Source organism: Lissotriton helveticus, chromosome 6 (assembly GCF_964261635.1).
Source record: "Lissotriton helveticus chromosome 6, aLisHel1.1, whole genome shotgun sequence".
Taxonomy (NCBI): domain Eukaryota; kingdom Metazoa; phylum Chordata; class Amphibia; order Caudata; family Salamandridae; genus Lissotriton; species Lissotriton helveticus.
Genome location: NC_136067.1, coordinates 1832176138 through 1832195020, shown reverse-complemented (window position 1 = coordinate 1832195020; position 18883 = coordinate 1832176138). Strand labels below are relative to the sequence as shown.

Sequence of the window (18883 nt, the reverse complement as noted above, 5' to 3'; positions counted from 1 at the left end):
TACCCAAGACTACCAATGCATATTCTGCCTAGGACCAGAAACGTGTAGACTATCTGGACTACTAATGCATATTACTGTCTGGGCCAATGATACAAGCTGATGAAAGGGAACTGACACATTACTGTCTGAGGTCAAGGAAATGGTCAAGATTTTGATTGCCCCCTCTCGCCTTCGAGTACATATAGTAGGAAACCTCTCAGACTTAGAGAACAGAGGGGCTGCTTCAAAGGAAATTGTGTAACATGTTTATAACTGCTTGCTTAGCTGGTCTTATTTAACTGCATTTGTAAATGTCTGTTTTATGTGCAGAAGAAATTCAGAGCCCCATCAAAGAGTTGTGATGGTGCCCACAAGTTTAAAATGAGGGAGAGGAGATTAAAAGTAACATCACTTTATAAAGTTTTCTTCCAACAATCAACATAAATACATATAATCAGGGTACAAAAGAGAGGTCTCCTTCAAAATGTATTTAAATAAAGAATGTGTACAAAAAACATGTAGAAGGATAACTCTCTGGCTTTTGACTTGAGAAGTGAATTAGTCACAGAAATCAGATACCTAAATATCACGTTAAATCAGTACAATTCACATAACCCAAATACAATTAGTTCGATTTCCTTTACCAAAACCTGGCTAAAAGACTACTTTCTCTTGCAGCTCTGTATGGGAATAGGTATACAGTGGACAGATCTCAGAGCACTGATTTATTTACATATTCATAAATTCATAAGTTTTCTGAAGTACAGCATGCAACCTCATAGCCGCTTCAATGATCTCTGTGCAGCGACCACAGACCAATGGTAGTACCAGTCAGTCCTTTCATGTCTATGGCAGGCATTCATGGGTGGCCCAACTGGTGATAGCCAAGATGTATGGTTTTGGAAGGAAAAGAGATTATATATTTAGGCAAATGATAACCATTTGAGGGCAGAAACCACTCTCTTAGTGATGATTGGTGGGTTCCTGACTCTGTTGCAGAAGCAGCCAAAGGGGTGAAATGTTTTAAGAAGTATTCTCAAGAGTGGTGGCTCAATCAGAAATGAGTCCAAAATGTCCCTGAATATGGGCTCGTTTATACTTGGTAGTTTTCTGTTAAGTTCGTTCTTTTGAACTTCTTTGGACTGATCGAGTAGAGTGGCCTGGGTGCAGGTTCAGAGTGGGATCGGATTGTGTTGCTAGTTTTTCCGGTCGTTTGGTTGGCTGCCCCAGGAGGCTTTGTGCAATGTTCATAGTGCCTTGATTATATGGGTTGCTTAACTGGAAGCCAGGGGAGTGCTTCCAAAACCAGGGCAATGTATTTGTGCTTGTTGAGGTTCAGGCACAATAAAGCAATCAAACAATCAGTGTTGGTAAAGCGCACCTACTCACCCGCAAATGTCTCTAGGTGCTAGGGGGGAGGGGGGAGGGGAGGAGGGGCGGTTCTGTTCCGTCCAAATGCCTTGCGAGTACAGTGTGGGTGAAGTCAAGCCTTGATGGGAGAATGCTAAATTCAATTTGATTTTCAGTTTTCTGTAACACAAGCACATTCTTGAGCAAAATCAATTGGTAGTTCACATTTTGGACCGCAGAGCTGGCCTCTTAAGGATCTATGGGAAGGAAGTTTAAATAAGGTGGCTAGTCTTTCATGTCAGCAGATGGCTTTTTGGTATTGAGGCAGCTGTAGCTGGTTTTAGAGGGCCGGAAATGCCCTCAGGTATGGTTGTATTAAGTGTTAAGGACAATTCTGAAGGCAAGTGTTCCGAGGCACACCTTGATCCCTGAGACAGCACACATTTCCACTGGCTTATTAGATATCATGATTTCCTATTTAAAAGATGCAAGCCCAACTTTGATAGGCAGACCAATTTGACTGACTGAGAACTTGTAGCATACACTTATTGAGCGGTCTTTTTGATATGACGTTTGTTAAATGCCAGCAAGTAAAGGGTTGTTGGCTAAAAAGCTAGGACCTTCTAAATATGTGTGGCTTGCTATTGGGCTACTGGGCTGGTATGGACCGAGTATGCTTTAGCTCGAAGCAGTAGGAGTCTGATGGAGAGTAAAATGGACCATGTCTTCTAAATGTGCAGACATAATTGCTATTCATTCCCAACAGTAATAATACTTCAAAGAAGAGCATAATGACATATTGATTAAAAATATCTCAGGTCAGGATAGGGAGACATCTTTCTGAAAACCTGTAGTTACATTAACTTCGCAGTCTAGGCTGGAGATTACCTATTTTGATTACAATTTTGTTAAACGTTTTATTTCATCACCACGTGATAGTGGCGCCTAGAGTAGTGTTACATACAAAATAGCATTACAATAACATGTATTTATTTAATTAACACAGGTAGAGCATAAATGCATTAAATAAATTAAAGTTAAATTTCACAGCATTTGCCGGACATGCAAATGTTGCAAGTTAAAAAAATATGTACATCTTTCCATCTCATCAAGCAGCTAAAAGTGAAAATTAAATGTTTGCCTCAACTATTCGTTTGGCTATCTATAATTAAATATATCTATTAAAAATCTATAATAAAAATGACTTACATATGAGTAGGGTTCGATTTTAATGCTAACATCTCTCTCTACTCTTCATGTTAAATAAACAGACTTCAAGACATTTACATACAACTTACCTTTTTTTTTTTTTTTACTTATTCCGAATGAACACATAGCCTACTACTCAGCCCATCGTGAATCATTTAGCATTTTATAACTGGTGAAATAAAACATGTACTATGTAACTTTCCATACAAAGCAGAAGGTATATCAAATTTATGAGTGTATGATATTTCTCTATTAATGTTTGAAAGAGACTGTCTTAATTATCAAAATGTTTAGAATGTCTAATACAGTAAAAATATTGGTGCTGAAATTCCGAGCACAGAACATTTGTTTTTGGGCAGGTTGTTCCTTTAACAGATTTTAAGGCTGTAGTCTGAAAAGTTTAGTCTAGGGTACAGAAAATATTCGTTTTAACTTTTAACTGGTGCATGTCCACCCACTCCACCGTCGTACTGAAGTCACCAGTTTGATGGCCAACGGTTATGGCTATGGCATCTTTAGGTAATTATGCCATGTGTTTCCTTGCTTTCATATTCTTAGGCACTGGAAAACTGTTTATGGTGTTTTGAAGTCCACGTTCTACACAATGTCTTAGCAGAATACTTCCATATTCTTTTATTTTGGATTCACCATTGTTCTGCACAGTGTGTCTTTAATGTAGAGAAGGCTGTGATTCTGTTTGAATTCCAATAAGTGAAGGTGGTTGCTGACTACTCACTGTGGTCGTTACCGGTCTTGGATTTAGACGAGGTGGAATCGAACTAGCAGGGCGGATTAGTGGTGGGGGTGGCTGGTTTAAAGTTGGCCTTGGCTGGATGAATCGTGCTTGTTGTTGAAGTGGTGGCGGCTGCCGGTGGAGGGCTGGAGCAGCAGGAAGGGTTGGTCGAAGTAATGGAGGAGGCTGGTTCAAGGATGCTACAGAGGTTGTTGGTGCTTGGGTGGATGTTTGAGCAGGGGATGAGGGATCTGTAGACATTGTGGCCTGAAGGGATTGTGCCTACACAAAGATAAAAAACAAAATAGCTTCTTAATAAAATACAAGCGTGATTAAGGATCTTCAAGAAAAATTTAAAACTATAGTGAATAAAACACATTTATGAACTAAAATGAACATTCATGGGCAGTCAAGTAATTCTATTTTAAAAAGTATACAAGTTAAACAATGAATACAATATAATACATATTTGTGGTGGAAGTATACAAAGGTTAATAGTCTAATGTACAGTTACATGACTAACAATCTACAGCAATTCAAACAGCAAAGGCACCATCTTCTGAATTGCTTGTTTACCATCCTCCTCTAAAATTAATGTTGTACTGTACTATACATAATGAAACGCTAATCTTCAACTCTTTGTCAGCTGAAATCTCGTATTGAAACACACCTCATCTTCTTCATCAGTGCTTTTTCCTGATGGCACATTAGAAGCACTTTGTGTGTCATCCCCTAAAGTAGAGGTATCACCATTAGAAGTCTGGGTTCCTTGTTCTGCTTCCCATTCCTGCAATACCTCCTCTAAGTTAAATCGGCGCCTGTAGTTTACAAAGAAGTTCTTCACTTGACCAACAGTCTTGTTGCCAATTACATCTGCAATAGCTTGAAAATCTTTACCGTATTTGCGGACACCTGGAAGGCAAAGTAAATAATACACCTAAGAAGAAATAATCAATTTCTTTCGTGTGTAAACATTACCTGTGAGTATAAATTTTACTGAGTCAGAAAAAAGGATTCAATCAAAAATATGTTTTAAAATATTGATCGTATAATTGAGCAAAATACTACGTTTTAATTAGCAGTTCCCAACAGTATCATCCCCTATACCTCAACTTCGAATTATTATGGATAATATGTATAACTTGAGCAACCTTACTCTTCCATAAACCTGGAAATTGATTTAGATAACGGCAACATCTTTAGCACTATGGTTAACTGTTCTGCTCTACTTTGGTTATTGACACCGACAAATGAACAAGTTACTTACATTCAGTAACCCTCTTTCTGGTGGATATCCGATCTAATCACCGATTCTTCAAGTTGTGAAACCCTCAAGGTGCCAGACTCCTTTGCACTGGCAGGTGGCGTCGTTGCCACATATATGAAAAAGCAACACAACAGGTGATTTAAGTAAGGACAGTTGGTTTGGTAAAAACAAAAAGGCCAAAAGGGCCCCAACTGGCCTCTAACTGTACCCACAGGAAGTCCTTGCTGGGATAAAGACAGCACAAAAAGCAAAACATCCGACACCTTTTTATTTATTTTATTTATTTTTTGCTATTTTTAAAGCGCGCAAATACCCGTACAGGTGTCTCGGCGCTGGTGATCACAGAAGCTCCCTACACTTTAAAGGGGTGTTTAGGCAGAAGAAAAAAGCCAAGTCTTGAGGCTCTTTCGGAATTTAAGGAGCGTGCGGGCAGTTTTGATATAGAGTGGGAGGGTGTTCCACAATTTAGCAGTGGCTGTGGTGAAGCACCTGTCTCCCCAAGTGGCCTTTTTTGTCCGAGGGACATATAGCATAAAAGCTGTGGAGGATCGAAGGGTTCTGCGTTGCTCCAGTGGGCGGAGAGCTTCTTTTAGGAACTTAGGCCCTGAGTTGTTAAGGGTCTTATAGGCTATACAAAGAGCCTTAAACTTTATTCGGCTCCTGACTGGGAGCCAATGGAGCTCTTTGATGTGGTGGGAGACAGATGTGAATTTAGGGATGGAAAGTAAGGTTCTGGCCGCCGCGTTTTGCACAGTCTGGAGTTTGTTGAGCACTCCTTCCTGAGCGTTGAGAAGCAAAGAGTTGCAATAGTCAGTTCTCGAAAACACTAAAGAGCTAATAAGTGTTTTGCCGGCTGACTGTGGTAGGTAAGGGAGGATTTTCTTGATTTTTTTGAGGGTGTAGAAGGCGGATGATACGACGGCATTGGCGTGATGGTGAAAAGTCAGTTTAGTATCAAAGGTAACCCCCAGGTTGCGGACCTTAACCACCGGTTGGGGGGGAGATCCCAGTTCCGGTGGCCACCATTGTGGGGACCATGTTGGTCTCAAGCTCCCGAATGTCATCACCTCCGTTTTATCGGAGTTCAGTTTAAGGCAGTTTGATGACATCCAGGAGCCTATTGCCTTCATTCCCTCCTGAAAGTTAGCTGCCACGCTAGCTCCATTATTGTACACCGATAATACTAGTTGCGTATCGTCGGCGTAAGTGGTAAGGGCAATACCATAGGATTTTATCACCCTCGCTAAGTCCGATACATAGATATTAAAAAGCGTCGGACTTAGCGAGGAGCCCTGTGGAACGCCGCAGGGAAGTGAGAAGGTCTGGGAGGTGAAGTTACCCATTTTGACAGTCTGTGGACGATTGGCAAGGAACGAAGCAATCAGATCTTTAGCTGTTCCTCCTATTCCCAGAGCTGCGACACGGTCGATCAGGGTGGTATGATCGACCGTGTCAAATGCAGCGGAGAGATCTAGGAGTATCAAGACGGCCGATCCTCCCTTGTCCATGGTTGTTCTGATTTCGTCTGCGGCTTTCAGTAATGCTGTCTCTGTCCCGTGTCCCTGCCTGAAACCGAACTGTGTGTCATCTAGCAAGTTGTTGTCATTGATGAATTTTGATAGTTGCGTGTTCATGGACTTTTCAAAAATCTTTGCTGGAAATGGGAGACAGGCGATGGGTCTATAGCTTGCTGGGATAAGAGGGTCTAGCGTTGGTTTTTTCAGCAATGGTTTTATGATCGCCTCTTTCCAGACTGAGGGATATATACCCGTTGCGAACATAGCATTGCATATGGTCGTCAACGGAGGGGAAATTACTTCCGGAATCCGGTTGAGAATGGAAGGGGGGCATGGGTCAAGGGGGGATCCGGATTTAGTGCTGGCTACCAGACGTAGAATGTGATCCTGGTCCACGGAGTTGAAAGATAATAAGGTTGGGTGAGTGCTGGTGAGAAGAGGACTCGAAGATGGTAGGGGGGCAGAGTGAGGAAAAGTCTGGAAGATGGAGCTAACTTTTTCCTCGAAGAAGCTGGCCAAGGCATCTGCCAGTAGTTGAGAGCCTTCTAAGGGCGGCGTAGGAGGGTTGGATAGATTGGCAACTACCCTGAATAGTTCTCCTGACGAGTTCTTTGCCTGATTGATTTGAGTGATAAAATAATGGCTTTTCTCAGTGGTTATCGCTCTTTTGTAGATGGAGAGGGCATTTTTATAGTTGGACTTGTCTATGGGGCTGTAGTTGCGACGCCATTGTCTTTCGAGGTTCCTGCAGTATTGTTTCTGCATGCGTAGAGCCTCGGTGAACCATGGGGCTGAAGGTATTTTTCTGTTACGATGTGATGGTTTAAGTGGGGCTAGCTTGACGCAGGCCGTCTCTAGGCTTGTCAGGTAGTTTAAGGATGCTTTTGTGGGGTCATGCTCATTGGCCTATAATGGGTCTGTATGGCGGGAATTACACCAGACCACAAACTAATGCCAGTGTTCAGTGTAAACCGTTTTCGCAGATGGATCCTTGGCCATTACAATGGCATTCACTACTTTGTGAGATCGAAGTTAGTCAACTGTCACCGCTCAATCTCCTCACATAGAGGTGTAGATTGTGAAGGCCTCGGTGGAGAATTCTGCCCAGCTGCTGTAACAGAAAATCCTCCCAAAGGGGTAGCCTGATTGAGGAACAGATGTTCATGCACAGAAGTCCTAGATACAACACTCTCCTGCCCAATGCAGGGCCACTAGGAAGACTTAGGTCCAGTCCTGAGCTTCTTCAGAACTATGGGCAGGAGCAGTGGGAAGGCATGCAAGATTCTTCTGCTCCACTCTAGGCGTACTGTGTCTCCAAGACAGAGCCTTCTTGGGCACTCTAGCGCAGATATTGCACATTTTCACAGTGGTGAATAGAACGAACAAGGGTTCTTCCCACTGCTGGAAGATGCCCTGCACCACCTCCGGGTTGCCATTTGTGATCTGCAAGGCATCAGTGCCTGAGTTTGACCGCCCTGGCATTCAAAGATATCAGCAGTTGGTTCATGACTAATGAGATGCCTTGTCAAATCAGCCAGTTCCAGAAGCGCAGAGCCTCTTAGCACAGGATCCAGGATCCCACTCTGCCCTGCTTGTTGCAGACTACACGGTGGAGAACCAGGAACACCCTCTCTTTGATGGACAGTAGGAAGGTCTTTAATGTCAAGTGAATGGTACGCAACTCTAATAAGTTGATGAGGAGGTGAGCCTCCACTGGAGGCCAGAGTCCTATGACCTCCATCTTTCCCAGATGACCTTCCGCAATCCAACTGTGACACGTCTGTCCTCTTAGTCAACTTTGGGTACGGTAGCGAGAGGTGCCTGCCACTAGGTCTTTTATGGCCGAGCAACAATCACTGCAGGTCTTCTGCAGTCCCTCTGAAACCTGGATGGAATCTGACCGCCTCCCCTGGTGGGGAGCCCACTGAGACTTCAGATCCCACTGCAGAGCCAGCTTTGCCATCTGGAAGAGTAGACAAGCAAGATGCAGGAGGCCAAGAAGTCTCAGAACCACTCTCACTGAGACCCAGGACTGTGGTTTAAACATCAGGATTGTAGCCCGAATGTCCTTGACTTGTTGAACTGGACCAAAGATTCGAAACTGCACTATATCCGGATAAGGGAGCTTCTGCGAATGAGTCAGGTGTGACTTTGGCATGTGAACTGAGAACCCCAAGCAAGTTAACAGGTCTGCAGTTGTCTAGGTGTAGTCTACTACTGACTGACAGCGGCAAGCTCATCTTCTACAGACAGCCTACGAGGTAGGGGAAAACTAAGATCTCGAACCTCCAAATGTGCTCTACAACAACTGACATTACTTTTGTGAACACCCAAGGGGGACTAGTGAGGGTTAAGGGGAGTATAGAGAACTAAATATACTCATGGAGCAGCCTGAACTGCATGTAACACCTGCAAGGACACACGCCAGGAACATGAAAATAGGTGTCCTGCAGGTCCAGGCCTACCATTCAGTATCCTGGAACCAGGGCAGCTCCAACTTGGGCCAATGTGAGCATAATGGTAATTTTTCCGGAAGTAATTGAGAGGGTGTGGGTCTAAAATAGGACAAAGGTCTCCATCTATTTTTGGCCCAAGGAAATGATCGGAGTAACATCCAGTCCCTGTTTCTAATGCTGGGACCCTTTCTATGGCTCCTTTGTCCAAAAGAGCCTTGACCTTCTGTCGCATATGTACAAATGGTCCTCCAACAGTCACTCTGCTGTAGGAATAATATACAGCAGGTCTGCAAGTAATTGTAGGGCATAACTGTGCTGGACAACTTGAAACATTCATCTGTCACAAGTGATGCTGTGTTAGCTGTGGAGGTAATAACTTATCCTGCCTCCAACAGGGTACGCGTGTGCCGAAGAGGGCAAGCTAAAGTGGTTTGGTAGCAGAAGCGAGAGGGTAGGGGACTGAGCTGTGTGCTGCCCAAGGGGGTCTGTATGTTGTTGGCTGGATTGCCGACTCTAGCCTTGAAAGGTCTGGGAAGTCTGTTGCTGTGTCAGAATTAGGCCGAACCTGCATGCCCAATGTTGTGGAGGGTGCAACTTTGGTTGAGGCCATGTCTGGTTTGATAGGAAAATTGGCTCTTCTTCCGGTGATGGCGTCAATGTGTGAGGGTCTGGCAAGGATTGTGGCGCTAGATTAAAAGTCGGGTTGAGCAATGGCCTTAGAATCAGGGCACAAACTGCAGCAGAGTCAAGAGGAGCAGATGGTGTCATGAAAAGATCCGCCTACGGTAGTCCACCTGGAGGCTTTCTCAGATCCTTGGGGCCGAAGGTGCATCAGAGGGAGTCAGAAGAATGACAACGATGTGCAACATGGCTTCCTTCAAAACTTTTACCTTGACGGTGTCGCCCATGGGCCTAGGAATTTAGGCTGCATGTGTGTGGGATTGGTTCCTCCGTGGGAGACAGAGACCGGGAGGTACCTTGATGTCCTTGCGACTTCTCCTAATGAGAGTGGCGGCACGAGGGAGAGTCTTTCTGTGTTTCTTTTTAGATTTGAACTTACCTGACAACTTGAGTGTGGACCTTTCACAGGAACAGCTTCCAGAAGTGGAAAGAATCGGAGTCTCTGTCCAGGACTTAAGCGCCTCCCCATGGTGTTCAGGGAAAAAGAGATTGGCTTAGCGGATGCAAATCACCTTGGGGATTCATCCGACCAAAGTCCTCACAAGACATGGAGTCGTGCAAAGACCCTAAGCAGAAGAGACATACCTGGTGGGGACCCATCAAAGACATTTGCCTGTGACAGTCCCTACAAGGTTTAAACCCTGTAGTCTTCGGAGGGGACATAATACCTTGCCAATAAGAGAAAATATTTGCCAAAAACTTGTCAAAATGATGAGAAAAAGTTGAGGGATCTAGCTTCGTATCCGTGTCTACACAAACGCAGAAAGAAAGGGCCTGACATCAAAGTGCAGGGGAGATGCATATATGTGATTCTGGGGGTCACTTCTAACGTGGGATGAAGCTGACAGCGAGCCGCAGAACACCACCTGCCAGCATATGGAAGCAATGCTGAGAAAATCTCTCGATCCAGTCTGGTGCCAGAGGATTTTCACAGGGTGAGGATCTGCTGTTAGGAGTATCTATGTGACAATAAGCTATCTAGATGCAAAGCAAGACAGTTCTCTTGAAGACTGTTCAAAACCAATGTAGATTTTAATACAAGAAGCTATATTAATTGGTTATCTCAGGAATAGCAGGTATTACATTTAATTCCAAGTTTGGGTAGCATAGAGGGTAAATTACTAAATACGAGTGTGCTGAGAAATTACAGCAGCAAATCAGTATTCTTTGCCTCTCTTGTTCAAAAACAACGCCAAAACATCTTGACTAATTGTTTTCATTGCATGAATGAAGTTACGTTGAGATTACTAAATAGGAGATCCAACTCATGTTTTTGCCTGATTGCTGGTAGAAAAACACTGGAGGTAGTACCTGAAAGCTCTGACGAATAATTAGGGTAAGAGACACAGTTCCTCTAAACCTTTGATTAAAAAGAACAGTTCCTTACACCTCCATTATTTGACAAATGTTTTTGATTAAAAGCTTCAATACAAAACTAATCCGAGACAAATACAATAACATACATTGAAATATATAACCTCAGGTTTAGTTAATAATTTTTAGTCAAGTGGTTAAAAATGTTCTACAAGTATTGTTTTTGTTCAGACAGTCATCATTTTAGCATTGGGCTCAAGAAATCTGAGGCTACATGTGCAATACCTTAAACACTGTACTACAGTTTCCCCTCTCATACAGCGCACCCCGCCCCCCATTCCGAACAGTATTTTTCGTATCTTAACCAATGGAAAGTTCCAGAAAGATAATGCATAATACAGTATATGACACCCTTGAATCCCTTGTGGCAGCTGTTCGATAGATTGGCTGCCTAATACCTCCCCTACAAGTATGAGTGTAAATACACTAATCTTAACTAACACTTTTAAGAAATAAATTGAGTTTTCAGCAGCAAACACAACAGAAAAATACATTCTCTGGAAATACATTCCACGCACGCCATAATTTTTATGCATTTAAAGCAACTGTTAATTTACTCTCCCCTCATTACAAATAGCCATAAAACAAAGAGCCTTAAGACATTATCGTCACATGTTCATTAAGAGTGACACCAAAAAGAAATAAAGTTACTTACCTGGAACATTAGTTGTCATGTATTGCTATATTTACAGAGTCACATGCTTGAATTGTTTCCCATTGTAAAAGATGACATACCGCTGCCTGTCTAACTGCAGCATCCTATTGTATTGGTGAAGCCAACGAATAATTTTGGGTGAATGTGTGTCTATTCTTCCACATTGCTTCCCTAAAAATGTCCTGGTTTTGAATTACCAGCAAACGGAACAATAGAAGTGGAATCACTTCTTGTAGAGTGTGCTTTTGTTTGAGGGACGTTGTACAAACACAGAACTATGCGCAGGATTATAGGACCTTGGTGGTATAGGGACTGAGTCATCCTGCCACCTAAGTACCCACAAGCCCAGAACAGACTAGCTGTAGTATCTCACTTGCTCTCTTACTCTCTCACAGAGAAACAAATGATTAGACACCCCAGAACACAACACTCCTAGATCTCTCAGGAATCGCAGTAACAAGACACACCCTTTCACTTGCACTCCTGTACTTGTTCACAATAAGATCTGACAGAGACCCGAAACAGTTTAAAATATTTATTTTAACTAACGTGCCCTAAGATGCAGTATACCTGCCACAACAAGCAGGAATATGCATAGTTCAAATACAGTCAGCATAGCAGCTAGTCCATAAATCACAAAAGGAGATGTCATCATGAAAAGACAGTAGAGCCTAACCTCCCTCCCATTGCTTAGAGGCAGTATTATTAAATATTAGAAGATATCTGGCTTTGTCAGCAGACCCCATACCTTAGCCTATAGATGATAGATCTACATCATAGGTGCTGTCTCACTCTTCTTCTTGGAAAATTCCCTCTCCAAGTGTGTGCTACCTATTCGTGCATTCTAATAAAACCAAAGTACGTTGTCCAACCAACAGCTGCAACTGTATGTTTTTTCTAAGGGCTAAGGCCTGGCCAGAACAAAATAACAAGGGGCATTGTTGTTCGACCTTGCTCACAATGTTCAGTCAAAATCCCAGGAACCTTCAGAGAGTGAACACAGCAATGAGTTCTCATGTGAAAACAGCCATAGAAATTATTGCAAAAATAAAGCGTAGTAATGAGCGCAAAGCAGCAGGCAAGCTGCAGCGTGCTCGGGCTAACTTCGAGAAAACTAGAATGTCCCCATGGGTCATGTGACACTTTCACTTTAACCTCCAAAGGTTGTCCTGCATTGCGAAGACAAAGCACAATGGTAGTAGAGATGCAGTGGGCCGCCCTCCGTTTGAGGGAGAGACCTTTACAGGGAGTACCATAGGCTACCAACAGCTGATTTGTCTTTTAAAGTTCTGTAGTTCCATCAATATACAATTTCACACCTTCTTACTTCAAGAAGGTGAAGTACTCGTTCTGCTATATCCTTCGAATTTTAAACTACAGGCTCATTTAAATGGAAACCTGATGGTACCTTTGGAATGAACCGAGGGTATGTTCTTAATATAACCTAAACCACATTTAAGGGCCTGTATTTCACTCACTCTTCCTGCAGAAGTCAATGCGAAATCCAATGCCATTTTCCAGGAGAAATATTTGAGTTCAGCTACATGAATGGGTTCAAAAGACTCTTCATCAATTGCAGAAGTGCTGTATTTAATTGCTAAAGAGTTGGTGTATGCTTCAACCTAGGATAACCTCTAAAACGTAGTCTTAAAAGTCGTTTAGAATTTTATATGACCATAAGGAAGATCTCCAAAGTGGGATACAGCTGCTAAAAGTACTTTAATGGGTGCATGAGAAAGGCCTGATCATGCAGGTTAAGAATCACCTGCTCAAGCTGAGAACATATCGGGTGAATATTATTGTTCAGACACCATTAACAATGTTTCCAATTCAATTTGTAAGTCCTGTTGGTTGTCTCCACTGTGGCCTTAGCTAAGATTTCTCTACAAACCTCCGGTATATTTACAATGTGAGTACTCATTGTACTCAAGAACAAAGTTGACAAGTTTAAGAACTTGGATATGTGTAAAGTATTTGGCTTTTGTGATAGTCAACAAATTGTAAACTGGTTTCAGAGGGATATGCATCCCTCCGATTCCATTTTGATGACTGCAATGAGGCATCTGCAACAAGAACTGGACAAGCGTTGGATTCCAAACCAGGGTTTGAATCCAACGCTTGTCCAGCTTGACAATGTAGTAGACACTCCACTCCAAGAGTGAAAGCGGCTCTACCCTAGTGGCCCCGTAAAACAAATATCTCCTCTGGTCCTGACATTGCTGGCTCCATCACATTGGTTTGTGATGACCACAGATGCTTGTCTAAAAGGGTGGATGGCCCATTTATAAGATCTGCACATCTGTGGAAAATGGCCACCTTAAGAGTTGAGTTTGCATATCAGTCTCCTAGAACTGAATTTTTTTTAATGTTAATTCATTTTTATACAGCGCCAAATCACCGGCAGGTCTCTGAGCTGTGGAATTAATTCCCCAAGCTTTTCTTCCAAGGGTCAGAGCCTCTTTGATACTGGTGCGCAACAGTGCATTATATTAACAAGCAAGGAGGCACAAAATCCCGACTATTGTTGCTAGAACAACATTGCATCACTCTGACAGCAGATCATGTGTTGAGTTTCAACAATAAGTGGGCAGACACCCGGAGAACTGCTACAAATGGAAGCTTAACCAGCAGCTATTGAACAACATGGCCAGTCACTGAGACAAATCAAAGCTGGATCTCATTGCAACCACTCAGAAGGGGAAATGCCAATTTTACAGAAATTGACATAATCATCTAGGGTTGTGGGGCAATGGGTTTTGAATTGCATGGTAAGAGGTCTTTGCCTAGGCCTTGCCCCCAATACCTATGATTCCAAAGGTCTAGGTATTTAAGTAATCGCACACAAGCCTTGGTCGTCTTGTTGGCTGCTTCACAAGAAGGAGCTTTCTCCAACCAGTCGTCGAGGTAGGGAAAAACATGGTGACTTTTGCTTCTCAAATATGCAGCTACTGGAGCAAGACATTTTGCAAACATACTAGGGGTAGATGAGGCCAAATGGGAGGACTTTGAATTGCTAATGATGGCCGTACACTTTCAACCGTACTTTTTTTTCTGTGGTTTTGGATGTATGGAGAGAATATCATGTATTCTCCACTGTTCAGAAGGTGAAGGAGTGTAAACATGCAAAATTACTGTTTTCTGAGGTAATTGTTTAGTTTCTGAAGAAACCAGAATTTTTCTGAGTGACGTGCACTTGCTCTATAGCTCACTTGCTTAACATGATTAGAATCTCCATGTGTCACAGACAAAGGTGGGGATGGGATTTTCTTTAAGATGGTGTATGTGGAGGTCTTTGGATACATTCTAAAATAAGATTGTATGTTATAAGATCTAGAACTTAACGATCTGTAGTCACACTCTCCCAACGTCTGTGATAATTGGTGAGTCATCCTCCAACATTGTTTGGTGGAGAAATTAATGTGGTCTGCACCTCAGTTACGTCACTGTCTTCTGACAGATTCCTTGTTTTGAGCACTTTGATAGGAGCTTGCTTTGTTTAAGAGGATGGTAGTGGAGCCTTATAACTGCTGAAGCGTATATTTCTGCAGGCAGGCCTGCTGAGGGCTGATATCTGTAAGACTGTTATCCTACTTTAAATGTAAACCAAAAAGTATGGTTACTTCTCTGTAGTGCACCAAGTGATCTTGCTCTGTCCATGTCAGTTTTGATTGACTGTAGAGCATTATCCACACTGTTACCAAAGAACGCTTTTCCAAGAGCTTACTCTGGACCTCTGTTCGGAAAGATGTTAACTTCAGCCAGCCATGCCTTCTGAGAACAGCAGCACCTGCAAGCTTCTGAACCCTGTAGCTGTTGTATCCATAGCACAGGCTATCATCTCAGATGAGGCTCTTTCCCCTTAATGCAAGATGTTCTTTGCCTCCGCTCTTTTGTCTTTCAGCAGAAGCTCAAAATATGTGCCAATGTCCGGCCACATCTACCTTTCGTAACAACCAAGGATCACCAGTGAGTTGGCAGCCCTTACTGTAGTTGCTGCCATGACAAAGAATCTCTTACCTATATTGTCCAAATGCTTTCCTTCCATCTGCTGAAGGAGATGGCTTCTGTGATCTTTGGGCTGACTGCAATACTACTGAGTTAGCCCGAGTATGGCTGATTAGACAGGCAGGTGAATCTTCTAGGGCCATATATATTTTCGAGACGGTGGACATCTACAGATACTGTCACCAGGTTCTTGAGGACCTATAGACCTTTATTCCAAAAGAAATATATCAGAATAGCTTTAGCTTATGTGTGAAAGGGCCCCTTGAAATCGTATAAGAAAAAATTTAATTGAGATTGGCTAATCACATATTTGAGACACTCGTTCTAAAAGATCATGAACACCTCCAATGTCATCTGGCAGTGAGTCTGCTGGTTACGGAACAGCTGGTGGGGAAACAGGTGCCAATAATCCTCCCATTCTGAACCCACATCTTGATCCTCCTGTACTTCTCCTTCATCATTTGAGTAGATGTCACTTCTAAAGGTATACCAAAGGAAATGATGGACGGAGCGTTGACAATACAAGCACTCACCCCCAGTCAACTGATCTGGGTTTAATCCATCACCGTTCTTTAGCCCACTCTGCCACCCCAGTTCAGACATGGCCATATGCAAATCAGTCTGACCCTGTGCCTCATGGGAACAGTCCAGCCCGAACTGCCAAGCCATGCCTTCCCTGGACCGGAAACAAGCTACTGAGGACCGGTTTCTGGCATTTCAGCCTTCTTCAGCCGGGCTTGCTTGAATCCAGTGGCAAAGTGAGTAAGGGACTCACGTCTGAGCATACCCTGCCAACTTATGGCGAACAAAGAAAAACCAAAGGAAATGATGGACGGAGCGTTGACAATACAAGCACTCACCCCCAGTCAACTGATCTGGGTTTAATCCATCACCGTTCTTTAGCCCACTCTGCCACCCCAGTTCAGACATGGCCATATGCAAATCAGTCTGACCCTGTGCCTCATGGGAACAGTCCAGCCCGAACTGCCAAGCCATGCCTTCCCTGGACCGGAAACAAGCTACCGAGGAGCGTTGTATTGTCAACGCTCCGTCCATTATTTCCTTTGGTTTTGCTTTGTTCGCCATAAGTTGGCAGGGTATGCTCAGACGTGAGTCCCTTGCTCACTTTGCCGCTGGATTCAAGCTAGCCCGGCTGAAGACGGCTGCAATGCCAGAAACCGGTCCCGGGAAGCTTGTTTCCGGTCCAGGGAAGGCATGGCTAGGCAGTTCGGGCTGGACTGTTCCCATGAGGCACAGGGTCAGACTGATTTGCATATGGCCATTTCTGAACTGGGGTGGCAGAGTGGGCTAAAGAATGGCTAAAGAATGGTGATGGATTAAACCCAGATCAGTTGACTGGGGGTGAGTGCTTGTATTGTCAACGCTCCGTCCATCATTTCCTTTGGTTTTACTTTTAAAGGTATGACAAATAGGTGGACATGTCTGCAGAATCAGTGAGTCTGGTAGCGAAAAGGCCTGCTTTGGTGATTTTGTTTTTGAAGACTTTGAGATCATTTTATAGTAATTACCCAACAGGAGCTGCAAATAGTTATCTACAGCCCGCAGATCTTGCATCATCTTTTCTTGGTATCGCAGGTTTAGCTCATAACGTTCATATTCCTCAAAGTACTGAGTAGGTTTTACTTTGTAGTCTGTCAGTTGTGTGTCCGCAGGTTAACACACAGGAGAAAAGGGTGCTCTTCTTCATCAGAGTCCTCAATGTCCAATAGGTGACATAGTGACAGGGGCAACACCTAGCTTGGTGACAACTGCGCAGAAAAGCCCTTTTCTGTAATTAATGTGACCGTACGGGATTTTTTAGATGGCGTGAATGTTCTCTCTCTCAGTGGTACCTCCGTTGGTGATACTACAGAACGGATCGTCGACATAGTGGTTGTCCAAAGTAAGTTGTGAGTCGCCGAAGATACTGTAGTTGAAGTGGTCTGTGCCACTGCCACTGTCATTGACAGAGGCAACACTGACTTTATTGATGGAAGTTTATGTTGTCGACAATGGTACTGTCAACAGTCCTGACAAAGTCTTTGTAAGTTTTAAAAGTACTTATTTGATGGTGCTGTAGGCTGTGATCTTGGTCTGCCTACCGAAGGTACATCTTTGTTTTTCCTTTGTGGATGAGGGCCCTTTGAAGATGGACTTTGGTCTCTGGAAGTACTCCCTTCAGATTTATTTGATGCCTTCTTAGGAGGCTCCTTTTCAGATTGATGCTTTGACAAAAAGCCTTTTAAATCTCCGAGGCACCTTTGCTTTCATCCACTGAAGCAGAGCCTTGATCTTTTGAACTCAGATTAGCAACCTACCCTCTCTGTCCTTTTTTTTACAGAAAAGGTCAGGCAGATGTGCAATCTACCTTATAAGAGGATATCAGCAGTAAATACAATCCTGGATATCCTCAGAATGTAGTCTCATCTTCCCACAAGTAGAAGGCCTAAAGAGACCTGTTTTTGGATGCGTCTGACATAATGTCCTGTAAGAGCTCAGACGAAATGATGGTAGAACATTTTCTGAAGCAGTCAAATCTGGTGGAGAAATGAAAAAAGTTGAAGGTTTTCAGTTCCGAGAGACTCCCTTCAACAAACAATGTGCAGTAGGAAATTTGAAGTATGGTAGCCTCTGAGTAGAGTTGTGATCAAGATGCTGCAATTTGATTGGTTGAAGTTTAGAGTGAGTGTTTTGCAGCCTTTGCCGGCTGTGTTTAATATGATACTGCAACTTTGGAATGTCTCCAATTTGATTCAGCTGAGCGTAAGAAATTCATGCAGTGCCTCACAGTGATTTCAGTGAGGCGTTCCTTCTGTGATGGACTCTACGGTGTCAGCAAACTGAGATGCTGGTTGTGCTGGAGTATCTTGTGACTGTTTAGGTCGATCTGATCTAGCCTCTTGTTATAACAGTGACAGGCACAGCCTGCCTACAGTTCATATAAATGCAAACTTTATTGAGTGCTTTGCTCTGTGTGTCTGGATGAATGGTGGCGGGAACACCATTTGTTTGAGGTACTGTACTAAGCTCTCCCTCTCTGATATAACCGCAACAGGCACACCACTTGAGGTACTGTAGGTGTAATGATAATTTTAAAATAAAAGCTGGTGTACGCCTATGCTCTCTAGGTGATTTTATTTAGACATTCTCCGATCATCTCTGAGCTGAACAGCTGTCTTCAAGTTTGATTTTTTAAATGTTTTTGTCATAAGTATCTCATTGGTCACAGATTTGTATTAATAATAGCACAGGGGTGTATGTATTGTTTTTACTATTTATGCTGCTCTGTTAACCTTTCCATTGGAGAATGATATGCACAACATGACTTCTCTTCCATTCATCTTGGCCCACTCTTTAAAATGGGTGAAATTGTAAAAGTTCTTTAAAAATTATGCATGTGTATGTGGTGCTAACTTGGGGGGGGGGGCGGATGCTAGTGTTACTGATGTACACCTTAGGGGCAGAATGTCCTAAAATATCTGGCGGAATGATGTCTGGAGAAGGGGCATCGCCTCAATCAATAGGAGCTAGTAAACAAGAAACACAATACACTATTTAGCTTGTGAGAGTAGGGTGCAAGTAACTGAAACTACGGATGAGTTGATCACACATCTCCAGACGCTAGTTGCTTTGTGCACATTTGGAGAATTAACGGTA

General features: G+C 43.1%; 1 protein-coding gene across 4 annotated transcripts in view; it reads right to left on the bottom strand.

The window, feature by feature from the left end:
• Positions 1-375: 375 nt before the first annotated feature.
• RCOR3 (REST corepressor 3) overlaps positions 376-18883 on the bottom strand; it is a 320065-nt gene continuing 301557 nt past the window's right edge. For 2 of the 4 annotated variants that reach the window (XM_078649725.1, XM_078649726.1), the window contains 2 exons: positions 3942-4183; positions 376-3553 (listed from right to left, as the gene is read on the bottom strand). In XM_078649725.1, the coding sequence (XP_078505851.1) occupies positions 3209-3553; positions 3942-4183 (587 nt within the window). In that variant the 3' untranslated portion in view covers positions 376-3208. The remainder of the gene's footprint in view (positions 3554-3941; positions 4184-18883) is intronic. The other 2 variants (XM_078649728.1, XM_078649727.1) reach the window with 1 other exon arrangement.